This window comes from Microcaecilia unicolor, chromosome 3, assembly GCF_901765095.1.
Source record: "Microcaecilia unicolor chromosome 3, aMicUni1.1, whole genome shotgun sequence".
In the NCBI taxonomy this organism is placed as follows: Eukaryota; Metazoa; Chordata; class Amphibia; order Gymnophiona; family Siphonopidae; genus Microcaecilia; species Microcaecilia unicolor.
The window spans coordinates 52,167,242-52,178,885 of record NC_044033.1 but is presented as its reverse complement, the minus strand read 5'-3'; the positions used below and the strand labels follow the sequence as shown (position 1 = coordinate 52,178,885).

Below are 11,644 nucleotides of genomic sequence, written 5' to 3'. Positions count from 1 at the left end.
TTTATGAGAGTAACAGAATACTAGCTACTGGCCTAAAGCTAGAGGGTAAGCTAGAATCCAATGTATCTTTTTAAAGAATGGGGGTGAGAATAATGCCACCTAAACGTAAAGGATATTGACCTATTTCTAGAAGACTATTTAAGAAATGTGTAAGCCAATCTATCACCTGAGAGGGAGGATCTTTCATAAGGTATGAAGGGCAACTATCTAGCAGACAAGATGATGAGGAAAACTTGACCAGTCGAGATTTAATCTTGTCCTTTCCAGTAACTGAAAAGGAGCTCCAGAGTCTATCAATGGGAGTTGCTGAATTAACTCTTGACACAATTATAATGTGTTTCTATACCGCTGAAACCACCAGGTTCTTAGCGGTTTACAATAAGTAAAGCAAATTTAATTACCTCACTAGTTACTCTCATCTCTAAATCATTTATAAATATGTTAAAAAGCAGCGGTCCCAGCACAGACCCCTGAAGAACCCCACTATCTACCCTTCTCCAATGAGAATACTGACCATTTAGCCCTACTGTTTACTATCCTTTAACCAGTTTTTAATCCACAATAGGACAGTACTTCCTATCCCATGACTCTCCAATTTCCTCTGGAGTTTTTCATGAGGTACTTTGTCAAACGCCTTTTGAAAATCCAGATACATGATATTAACCGGCTCACCTTTAACCACGTTTGTTCACCCCTTCAAAGAAATGTAATAGATTAGTGAGGCAAGATTTCCCTTCACTAAATCCATGTTGGCTTTGTCTCATTAATCCATGCTTTTGAATATGTTCTGTAATTTTGTTCTTTATAATAGTCTCTACCATTTTGCCCGTCACTGATGTCAGACTCACCGGTCTATGGATGACTGTACAGCAAAACAAATATAAAAATATAAAACAATATAAAGATATAAAAATCACTCCAGAGCCTATCAAATATTGTAAATCTCTTTACACCCTTAATAGATGGAAAAACAAAAAGTAAATTATGGCATATTCTTGTGTTGCAAGTTTTAGAGAATTAGGTATGCCAACAACTGAAAGCCCACCTCTTTAACATTGCTTTTGACTTGTAACCACTTGTAACCACTCGCCTCCACCTACCCTCCTCTCCTCCTTCCTGTACACATTAATTGATTTGACTTGCTTACTTTATTTCTTGTCTATTAGATTGTAAGCTCTTTGAGCAGGGACTGTCTTTCTTCTATGTTTGTGCAACGCTGCGTACGCCTTGTAGCGCTATAGAAATGCTAAATAGTAGTAGCAGTAGTAGTAACAATTGCTTGTAAATTAGGAGGCACAACTATCTTATCTGAGAAAAAATTTGCATGGTTAGTAGCTGATGGAAAACAATCCTGACCAATTGACCCAACATGGCTGGACGAAAAACTTCTAAAATGGTAAAAAAAAAAAAACTGTCTGGAAGCTGATAGTGAATTTTCTATCTGGGTAGCAAAATATGACTTTTTAGTGTTACATATGGCTACTTTATAAAGTTTAATGGCTATCTTCCATTCAGATTTCAGGTTAGAACTTTGCAAGTATTGCCAGTTGCATTCTAATTGACAAGAAGATTTCAATTTCGCTAACATTATGAGTAGCTGGAATGGTTTTACTAAGGTGTTCTTGTACAAAATAAGCATGCTCGAGCACCCCCAATATTTCACCCGCTGGAACCGGAAGTTCCCTTCGCCAGCCCGGTGCCCGCCCTCGCCTTCCTGCGTGCCGCCCAGAATTTTAAAAGTCATCTTACCTCTGGATCTCGGCGGCAGCAGTGAAAGGCGAGCAGGTTCAGCGCTTCAGCCTTCCCTTCTCTCTCTCTCTCTCAGCTCTGGTCCCGTCCTTATTTCCTGTTTCCGCAAGGGCGGGACCAGAGCTGAGAGAGAGAGAGAAGGGAAGGCTGAAATGCCAAGCCTGCATGCCTTTCACTGTCTGCTGCCGCCGGGACCCTGAGGTAAGATGACTTTTAAAATTCGGAACTTGGAGGGAGGGAAAAATACTTCCTGACATTAGTCCTGAGTCTGCCCCCCTTCAACCACAATTCATTTCCTCTAGCCTTCCCGTCTCTGGAAAAGGTTCATTTGCGGATTAATACCTTTCAAATATTTGAATGTCTGTATCATTTGTTTCTCCTTTCCTCCAAGGTATAAATGTTCAGGTCAGCAAGTCTCTCCTTGTATGGTTTGCAACACAAATCCCATACCATGTTTGTAGCTTCTAGAAAGTTAATTATCCTTTGAGCAGCGACTCCATTATTTTTCCTACCACCGACGTGAGACTTATCTTCTCCACTACTGCCAACTCCAGACTTCCTGAGCCCCTACGTCTTGCCCCATCCTTGGCCACCTTTAAATCTAGACTGAAAGCCCACCTCTTTAACATTGCTTTTGGCTCATAACCACTTGTAACCACTCGCCTCCACCTACCCTCCTCTCCTCCTTCCTGTACACATTAATTGATTTGATTACTTTATTTTTTGTCTATTAGATTGTAAGCTCTTTGAGCAGGGACTGTCTTTCTTCTATGTTTGTGCAGCGCTGCGTACGCCTTGTAGCGCTATAGAAATGCTAAATAGTAGTAGTAGTAGTAGGGAAGGCCTGGAACTTGGAGGGAGGGAGGGCCTGGAACTCGGAGGGAGGGCAGGCCTGGAACTCAGAGGGAGAGAGAGGGAGGGGGGCTTGGTACTCGGAGGGATGGAACTCGGAGGGAGGGAGGAGGCCTGAAACTCGGAGGGAGTGAGACGAGAGGGAGGGGGGATGGGGGAAAGCACCACCTGTAAAAAAAAATAGCAGCACCCCCAATCATTTTGAAAAGTTGGCTTCTATGATAGTTGTAGAATATGGCACAGGGGCTCATTTTCAAAGCACTTAGACTTACAAAGTTCCATAGGTTGCTACGTAACTTTATAAGTCTAAGTGATCTGAAAATATACCTCACGGTGTGTGTAAATCTATGCGCTGGGATTTGCACCATATTTTCATTAGTGTAAATGGATGCGTGTAGTGTTAGGCGCTGTGATATCAACTAAGCATATTCTATAATCAGCACCTAAATCTAGGCGCTGATTATAGAATACGCTTAATTGGCATTGATTTCAGCGCAGATTTTTTTTTTAGGCACCATTTATAGAATCTCCTCCTTTGTGCTTTCAAACAGGTGTAAGGGTGTGTATCAGTATTTGCATGCTTTGTGTGCCTTTTTTTATACAAAGTCATATGGAGGGGCATAATCGAACAGGGGCGCCCATCTATAAGGGTGCCCATCTCTAAGGATGGCCATGTAAAGCGGCGTCCCCGACCGTATTATCAAAACAAGATGGGCGGCCATCTTTTGTTTCGATAATACGGTCAGGGACAGCCAAATCTCAACATTTGGATCGACCTTAGAGATGGTCACCCTTAGAGAAGGCCGACATTGGTTTTTGCCGATAATGGAAACTAAGGATGACCATCTCAAAACCGGCCAAATCAAAGCCATTTGGTCGTGGGAGGAGCCAGCATTTGTAGTGCACTGGTCCCCGTCACATGCCAGGACACCAACCGGGCACCCTAGGGGGCACTGCAGTGGACTTTACAAATTGCTCCCAGGTGCATAGCTCCCTTACCTTGTGTGCTGAGCCCCCCAACCCCCCCCCCCCCAAACCCACTACTGTACAACACTACCATAGCCCTTAAAGGGTAATGGGGGGCACCTAGATGTGGGTACAGTGGGTTTCGGGTGGGTTTTGGAGGGCTCCCATTTATCACCACAAGTGTAACATGTAGGGGGGGATGGGCCTGGGTCCGCCTGCCTGAAGTGCACTGCAGTACCCACTAAAAACTGCTCCAGGGACCTGCATACTGCTGTCATGGAGCTGGGTATGACATTTGAGGCTGGCATAGAGGCTGGCAAAAAAAATGTTTTTTTAAGTTTTTTTTTTGGGTGGGAGTGGGTTGGTGACCACTGGGGGAGTAAGGAGAGGTGATCCCTGATTCCCTCCGGTGGTCATCTGGTCAGTTCGGGCACCTTTTTGAGGCTTGGTCGTGAACAAAAAGGGACCAAGTAAAGTCGGCCAAATGCTCGTCAGGGACGCCCTTCTTTTTTCCATTATCATCCGAGGACGGCCATCTCTTAACCACACCCCGTCCCGCCTTCGGTACACTGCCAACATGCCCCCTTGAACTTTGGCCGTCCCTGCGACAGAAAGCAGTTGAGGACTGCCAAAATCGGCTTTCGATTATACCGTTTTGGGCGCCCTTAGGAGCAGGACACCCATCTCCCGATTTGTGTCAGAAGATGGTCACCCTTCTCCTTCGAAAATAAGCTGGATAGGTACCTATGTTGCATTTAACATAGGTTTCAATAGGTTCCCTTTTTTTTTTTTTTTTTTTACTTTCTCAGGCCCAATGAAAAGACTTCCATTTTATCCTTCTTTTATGAATACTAACTTCTGTTCCCTAACTCTTTTTTATTCAAAGAGGTAACTATTAAGAAGTACAAAAATGAACTACCTGTTTGAGGCAGACCTGTTCTTAATCAATGAAGTTAAGGAGTGTGAAAAAAAATGCTGCTCTACTTGCCTGTACTTGCAAAATTAACCCCTCCCCTCGTAGTAGACTGGGACTCACTGCTTTAAATGAGTACACTCCCGTGCATATGGGCTTGGTTGTTGTGACCGCTCCTGTTTTGAGTTCTGCAGAGAAGCTGCACTGAGAACTTTCAGCTGGGTTTTATTTCTCAAGGAGGAAAAATGCAAACTCCTGATACTAGCGTCTGCTTACCAAGTGGTGGAAGAGTCCTCTTCACGTTTCCAGATGTTCTTTTTATTACTGACTTTGTAAGTGTTATATATACGTATATTATGTATTTATATGTATTGTTTATTTTCTTTATAAGGATGATATTGTGATGAGGAGCCAGGCAATTTTCAAATACATTTAGCTAAAAGGCTGTCTGAAAATTTCCGATCCTGAAGCATGATAAAAGTATACACCAGAATCCACAACATGTGTGTTTTGAGTCACATTAATTGGAGGTATCTGCAGGGAAATGCAGTGTTTGGAAGAGGAAAACAGTGTGCATCATTGGAGCCGACTCTGTGGGTGCTTGAGCACCCCCAATATTGAGAAAATTGCTTGCATATGTCCAGGGAGGGGTCATTTCCATTGGGCTTAGCTCCCCCAATAATTTTGAAAAGTTGGCTCCTATGGTGTGCATGGACTGCATTTTCAAACCTATGTGAGGTATTTTTCACTTAAAAGATATCCAAAGAAAAAGCAGGTGTAAGCAGCTATGGATACTTTTTTTGTTGTTGTTGTTACATTTCTATGCTGCGCTTTCCCACTCATGGCAGGCTCAATGCGGCTTACATGGGACAATGGAGGGTTAAGTGACTTGCCCAGAGTCACAAGGAGCTGCCTGTGCCGGGAATTGAACTCAGTTCCCCAGGACCAAAGTCCACCACCCTAACCACTAGGCCACTCCTCGCATCCATGGCCATTTTAAAAGTTAAAGTACACCTGTACACTTTGAAAAGTTGTGCGAAGCCCATGGTTAAAGTACCCTGCAGTTTGCCCCAATCCGGGCAGTTTGAAAATTACCCTCATAATACAGTTTAGAAAATGCTGCGCCAGTAACGTTATGCCTTCATTGCAACTCTTCACATATGCATATTTCAGCAATTCTGAGAGGAAGTATATCAGCTAACAGATATACGGAAACAATGATGGGAATACATGAAAGTAGAAACCTAAGGTAAAATGGAATTAAATGACTCTAAATAATGAAAGTGCAATAAATATTAATGGCAATCATAGCAATACAAATGCCCCCCCTCCAGATATTCAACTCGGGTGGCTGAAAGTTTTTTTTTTTTGTTGTTTTTCTTAAATACTGTCTACTGCAGAAAAAAAAATCTGGATATTCAGTGACTATAACCAGATAGTGGTTGGATATCTAGATACTGTCGTGAGTACCCAGCACTATCCGGGTAGTGGTGAAATTCAGCCACTATCTGGATATCTTATCCAGGTACACTTAGCACAGGTTGCAATGCTGAAAACTGCCAATAGCCAGATAACCCTGGTCTTTGCCTTAGCTCCAACCCTGGACTCTCCCCCCTCCCCCAGCACTATCTGGATAGTGCCATGCAATCTTAGCAGCATTAATCCAAGTGTTGGGTGCTGCTACCGAGATCAATGCTTTTAAATATTTACCCCAATATTTTAAAAAATAAATATTGAAATTACTCAATAGGAAAATAATATACTTAATCACTACAGAAAAATCTTCTCACCCACTGATCTTGACAGACTCAATACACAATTCATCCTTTGACTACTGAAATGTATTTCTTAATTAATAAGGAGTATACAGAGTATGGGATTTGATATACCACCTTTCTGGGGTTACAATCAAAGCGGAGCATAGGAGCCAACTTTTCAAAATTATTGGGGGTGCTAAGCCCAGTGGAAATAACCCTTCCTTGGACACATACAAGGACTTTTCTCAATATTGGGGGTGCTCAAGCATCCACAGCACCCACAGAGTCGGCTCCTATGATAGCGGAGTAGTTTATATATTATATACAGGTACTTATTTTGTGCCTGGAACAATGAAGGATTAAGTGACTTGCCCAGAGTCACAAGGAACTGCAGTAAGAATCAAACCGGTTCCCCTAGTTCTCAGACCACTGCACTGACCATTAGGCTACTCCTCCTACTTCCTCCTCAGCAAATTAAACAAAAATTAGAAATTCATTTGAAACTTTGATTTCACTAATGCTTTACTTAGAGGAAGAGTTTATTCAGGTTGTAAGCAAAAAAAAAAAAAAATTCACAACCCACTATGGCACACTGTAAAAACAGAAAAATCCCGACAGCTGATTTGAAAGTAATAGTTTTCAAGCAAATAGTACAGAAATATCCTTAGGGATTATGTGGGAAAGTTATGGTAACCATTTTTTAACTGGAGAACTGCTTTTTAAAATTCTTTTAATTTCTTAGATACATCAGTCTGCCCGTTTTCACAAATTTCTGTATGAACTGCAACAGCGCAACATAGCAGTGCACATTCCACACAGATATCTCTTGCTTTGGCATTCAGTGCCAGATACTGTGGACGGTGGCTTGCAGAGATATTGGAGTTACTGCCTTGGGTAAATTTGGTACTGCTCAGCTATCAGAACAAGACTATCAGTTATCTCCAGTTTGTCAAGCTTGGGATGTTTACACTTTGTAGCAAGCTGGCTGGCCAGGGCAACACAACTTGCAAAACCTGTTCAAAAGCTAAAATCTTTTCTTAACCTTTTTCATGGGTGGAGTAAGAGTGATTAGATCAAAAACCTATGCTATTTTTCAAGGTGGAGGAGAGGGAGGGGCAATTCGTAAAAAAAAGTTCAGTGTGAGAACCAGATAAAACGGCACACGCCTATCAATCTCTACCATCCTGTCTCCACCCCACCCCACCCCTACAAGTTAGGTCCCCCCCCCCCCATTTAAAACCTTAGCTCTTAGGGCCCCTTTAACAAAGTGGTGGTAAGCCCAACGTGGGCTTACTGCTCACTAGAAAGGAAATACCGCTCGGCTACCGCAGCAGCCAAGCGGTAGTTCCCGCCCCCAGCACACCATCGTATCCAGCTCTACAAAATACATTTCTTTTTTAGCGCTAGTGTGTACCCAGTGGTAATTGGGCAGTGTGCGGTTTACCGCCAGTTTACTGCAGGAGCCCTTACCGCCACCTCAGTGGGTGGCGGTAAGGGCTCCTCCCCAAAATAGCCGCGCGGCAAGAGCTTCACCTTCTGCGCGGTCATTTCCTCTAAAATAAAAAGACCTGCCTTTTACCCACTGTGGTAAAAGGGGGCCTCGGCACACGTCAAAAACACGCACCAATGCCAGCGCAGGCCCTCTTTTGCCGCAGCTTGGTAAAAGGTGCCCTTATAGTTTGCAGATCCAGAATTCTAGTCACCTGCTGTTCCCTTCTAATCTTCTTCTACCTTATTCCCTGCAACAAACTCTTTGATCTTCCCACCAACACTTAATTTTTGTTCCCACTTTTCGACGGGTCTTCTAGGATACTACCCAGAATTATAATTTCAGTGTCTCGGTGCCAACTCTTTGGAATGGTCTTCCCCTTTATATTGGATTTGAACCATCTTTTGTAAAATTTGAATCTTTCCTCAAGGCATACTATTTCTCCCTGGCCTTTCCCAATTCTACCCAGGTCTAGAAGGCCAACGTAGGAATCTGGAGTTTAGAGATTTACCTCCCTGCTTTGTATTGCACTTTCCTCTTGTTCGAATTCTAACCTTTCCACTTATTTTTCCCAAACTTTGTTCTTATGTACTGTATTTGTAAGTTGTGTCTTGTTTTTTTTTTTATAGGTGGTATATCAAATCAAAGCAAAAGTACAATTTTTAATGTGGGGGGGGGGGGGGGGGGGAGAGCAGAGAGGAATGGGTGGCTACCCCAGAGCCCTCGCAAAATGGGCTGCTGGCTATGTCCCTCATTGGCATGCCTAACATTAAAGCAGCTGCACTAATAGCAGTAGATCTGGCAAAAGCGAGAGCACCTAAATGTGGCTGAGATGTGTGTAACTTACAGCATGTAAGTGGGGGCCCACCTATGTCCTCCCTGTATACACCCCCATGCAAAATACATGCTGTATAAGTTCAGTGGCTATTTACAGAAGAGTGCTTAGCTCTGCTAGCATGGACGTGGTTATTTGCACACATATATGCACTGGTGTTCTGAACATTTAGGCGTGCAACATACGAGTAAATGTGGGCATCTAGGTTATAGAACTGCCCTGATGTCAGGATTGCAGGTGCCCTGGTGATAAACATTCAGATTACAAAGAATGAAACTAAAACAAGTATTTTTTTTACACCAAGATTATTCCCTGTCATTTAAAACATTTTGTGTAAATATTTGGTTCGTTCAAGACTCTGATTAAAGAGGTTATCTGGTAGTGATAGTGAATATGTGTAAGAGGCAACAACTGTATGCATAAAAAAGCATGAATATAGTAACGTGGAGGGGCATAATCGAACGCCACCGGTGAAATAGGTCGCCAGCGATCTATTTTGGCGGCAGCGCAACAGCTGGCCGGAACCGTATTTTCGATAAAGATGGCCAGCCATCTTTTTTTTTCGATAATACAGTTTAGCTCAGCCAAATGCCAGAGTTTGCCAGGTTTGAGATCGCCGGTTTTGTTTTTCAGCGATAATGGAAAAAAATGCCGGCCATCTCAAACCCGGCGAAATCCAAGGCATTTGGTCATGGGAGGAGCCAGCATTTGTAGTGCACTTGTCCCCCTGACATGCCAGGACACCAACCGGGCACCCTAAGGGTTAACATTCTAAAAATGTTAAAAAAGTACACAAATAGCTCCCAGGTGCATAGCTCCCTTACCTTGGGTGCTGAGCTCCCCAAATCCCCCCAAACCTACTCCCCACAACTCTACACCATTACCATAGCCCTTGTGGGCGAAGGGGGGCACCTACATGTGGGTACAGTGGGTTTTGGGGGGGTTTGGAGGACTCAACACTTAGCACCACAAGTGTAACAGGTAGGGGGGGGGGGATGGACCTGGGTCTGCCTGCCTGGAATGCACTGCACCCATTAAAAACTGCTCCAGGGACCTGCATACTTCTGTCAGGGAGCTGGGTATGACATTTGAGGCTGGCAAAAAAGTGTTTTATTTTTATTATTTTAGTGTGGGAGGGGGTTGGTGACCACTGGGGGAGTATGGGGAGGTCAACCCCCATTCCCTCCGGTGGTCGTCTGGTCAATTGGTGCAGCTTTTTGAGGCTTGGTTGTGAAAAGTAAAGGCCAAGTAAACCTGGTGAAATACTGATTAACGCTGCTTTTTTTTTTTCCATTATCCGCAAAAGCCGGCCATCTGGTAGCCACGCCCATGCCCGCCCATGTCCCGCCTTTGCTTCACCACCGACACGCCCCCTTGAACTTTTTCCAGCGCGGCGACGGGAAAGCGGCGATGGTGTCAAAAATGCCGCTTTCGATTATACCGATTTCGCCGCTTTTGCGAAATCGCCGGCCATCTCCCGATTTATGTCGGAAGATGGCCGGCGATCACTTTTTCGAAAATAAGTCTGATAGTAACATAGTAGATGACGGCAGAAAAAGAACTGCACGGTCCATCCAGTCTGCCCAACAAGATAAACTCATGTGTGCTACTTTTTGTGTACACCTGCCATTGTCAGGGCACAGACCGTATAAGTCTCAATAATGAAGAAGTCCTCAATAATGGCCAATGCCCTTGTGTGTCGCAAAACCCTGGTAACTGAACTATTCCAGAACAAGTTACAGAGGGCCTGGTTCGATTACACGGACATTTAGCAGGCTCTGGACTAGGTAATATACCTGAATTGCTTGACTGTCTACATCTGTTTATACTTTTAAAGAATCATTCTGACCCCTGAGGCAGGCATTTGTGTGCCGAAACACGGCCCGTGTCGGGTCATTTTCATATTAAAGGACGACATTTATCTCTATCCTGAAGGCCCAGTGTTGCTTTTTTGTTTCTGTTTATGCTTGTATGCTGTTTTACCCTCTCTTTTGTGACTGTGTACCCTAAACAGCATGGCTATACTGATAAGGGCTGAATATCGCCACTGTCGGACAGCAATCTGTACATATTTTCAGCACTGCTTGCTGGGGTTCACTTTCCCCCCACTGACCACCAGCAACTTTCATTCAGCCGGGGGTGAGGTGGTGGGAGGGGGGCGGGTGGAGGGAGGTGTTATCAGTGGTGTGAGGAAAATGGGTATGGACTGGAGGGTTGGGAGGGGTGATCTTGCCTCATCGGAGGGGCGGGAGAGAGGGGTTCAAAAGGAAGGGTATGCGCTTCAAGAAGGGAGAATTGGGGGGGGGGGGGGCGGAGGTTCAGGATGTTCCAGAGAGGTGGGAGGAATATCGGCACTAGCTGTTATTCAAACTGGTACTTGGTTAACTCTTCACATATAGTTAGGACAGGCTTTCTTCTATCCTAACTTTGTGGTTGCTCAGTCGATTAGTGGACTGAAAACCGCTGCTAACCAGCTTAGTTTCTGCTCTGCCCTAAACTGTGCACCCAGAATACTCACAAACAATATTGTAATTCCCCCCTCTCCCCCCTTCTAGTCTTACGCTGTATTATTTCTCTCTGTCTCTTCCTTTAATGTACCTATCTAGTCTGTAAGCTGTCTAGACATACATTTGATGGGTGGAATAGCAAATATTAAATAAATTGAAACTTGAACTAGCCAGTTTGGCATGATAGGGTATTGAGTGGCACTGTCCTTTTAAGTGCCGCTGAACATTCCTGGATAGCTCCTGCCAAGAGATTTAAACAGTCAGGAGGCTCTCCTAGCCATTTAAGTTGCTTTGAATATCAACCCTGTAGATTTCAAATTACAATTTAAAAAAAAGGAATAGAAATGAATGCATTTCTTCTTCTACTAGACAACGTGTTCTACAAGGACATCAGAGGTGCACATTTCCAAAATCTGACATATTCCGAATAAAAAATAAAATACATTTTCTACCTTTTCTCTATTTTCACTTAACTTTCTTTTCATGGTCTGTTGACCATTTGCCATTTCTTCTCTCTCCTCCTATCTTTGTCCATTCTCCCTTACATGTTTCTGTCATTTAATTTGAACCCTTCTT

General features: G+C 43.7%; 1 protein-coding gene across 1 annotated transcript in view; it reads left to right on the top strand.

The window, feature by feature from the left end:
* Positions 1–4,616: 4,616 nt before the first annotated feature.
* MAL (mal, T cell differentiation protein) overlaps positions 4,617–11,644 on the top strand; it is a 90,158-nt gene continuing 83,130 nt past the window's right edge. The window contains exon 1 of the mRNA XM_030195918.1: positions 4,617–4,812. Coding sequence (XP_030051778.1) covers positions 4,726–4,812 — 87 coding nt within the window. The 5' untranslated portion in view covers positions 4,617–4,725. The remainder of the gene's footprint in view (positions 4,813–11,644) is intronic.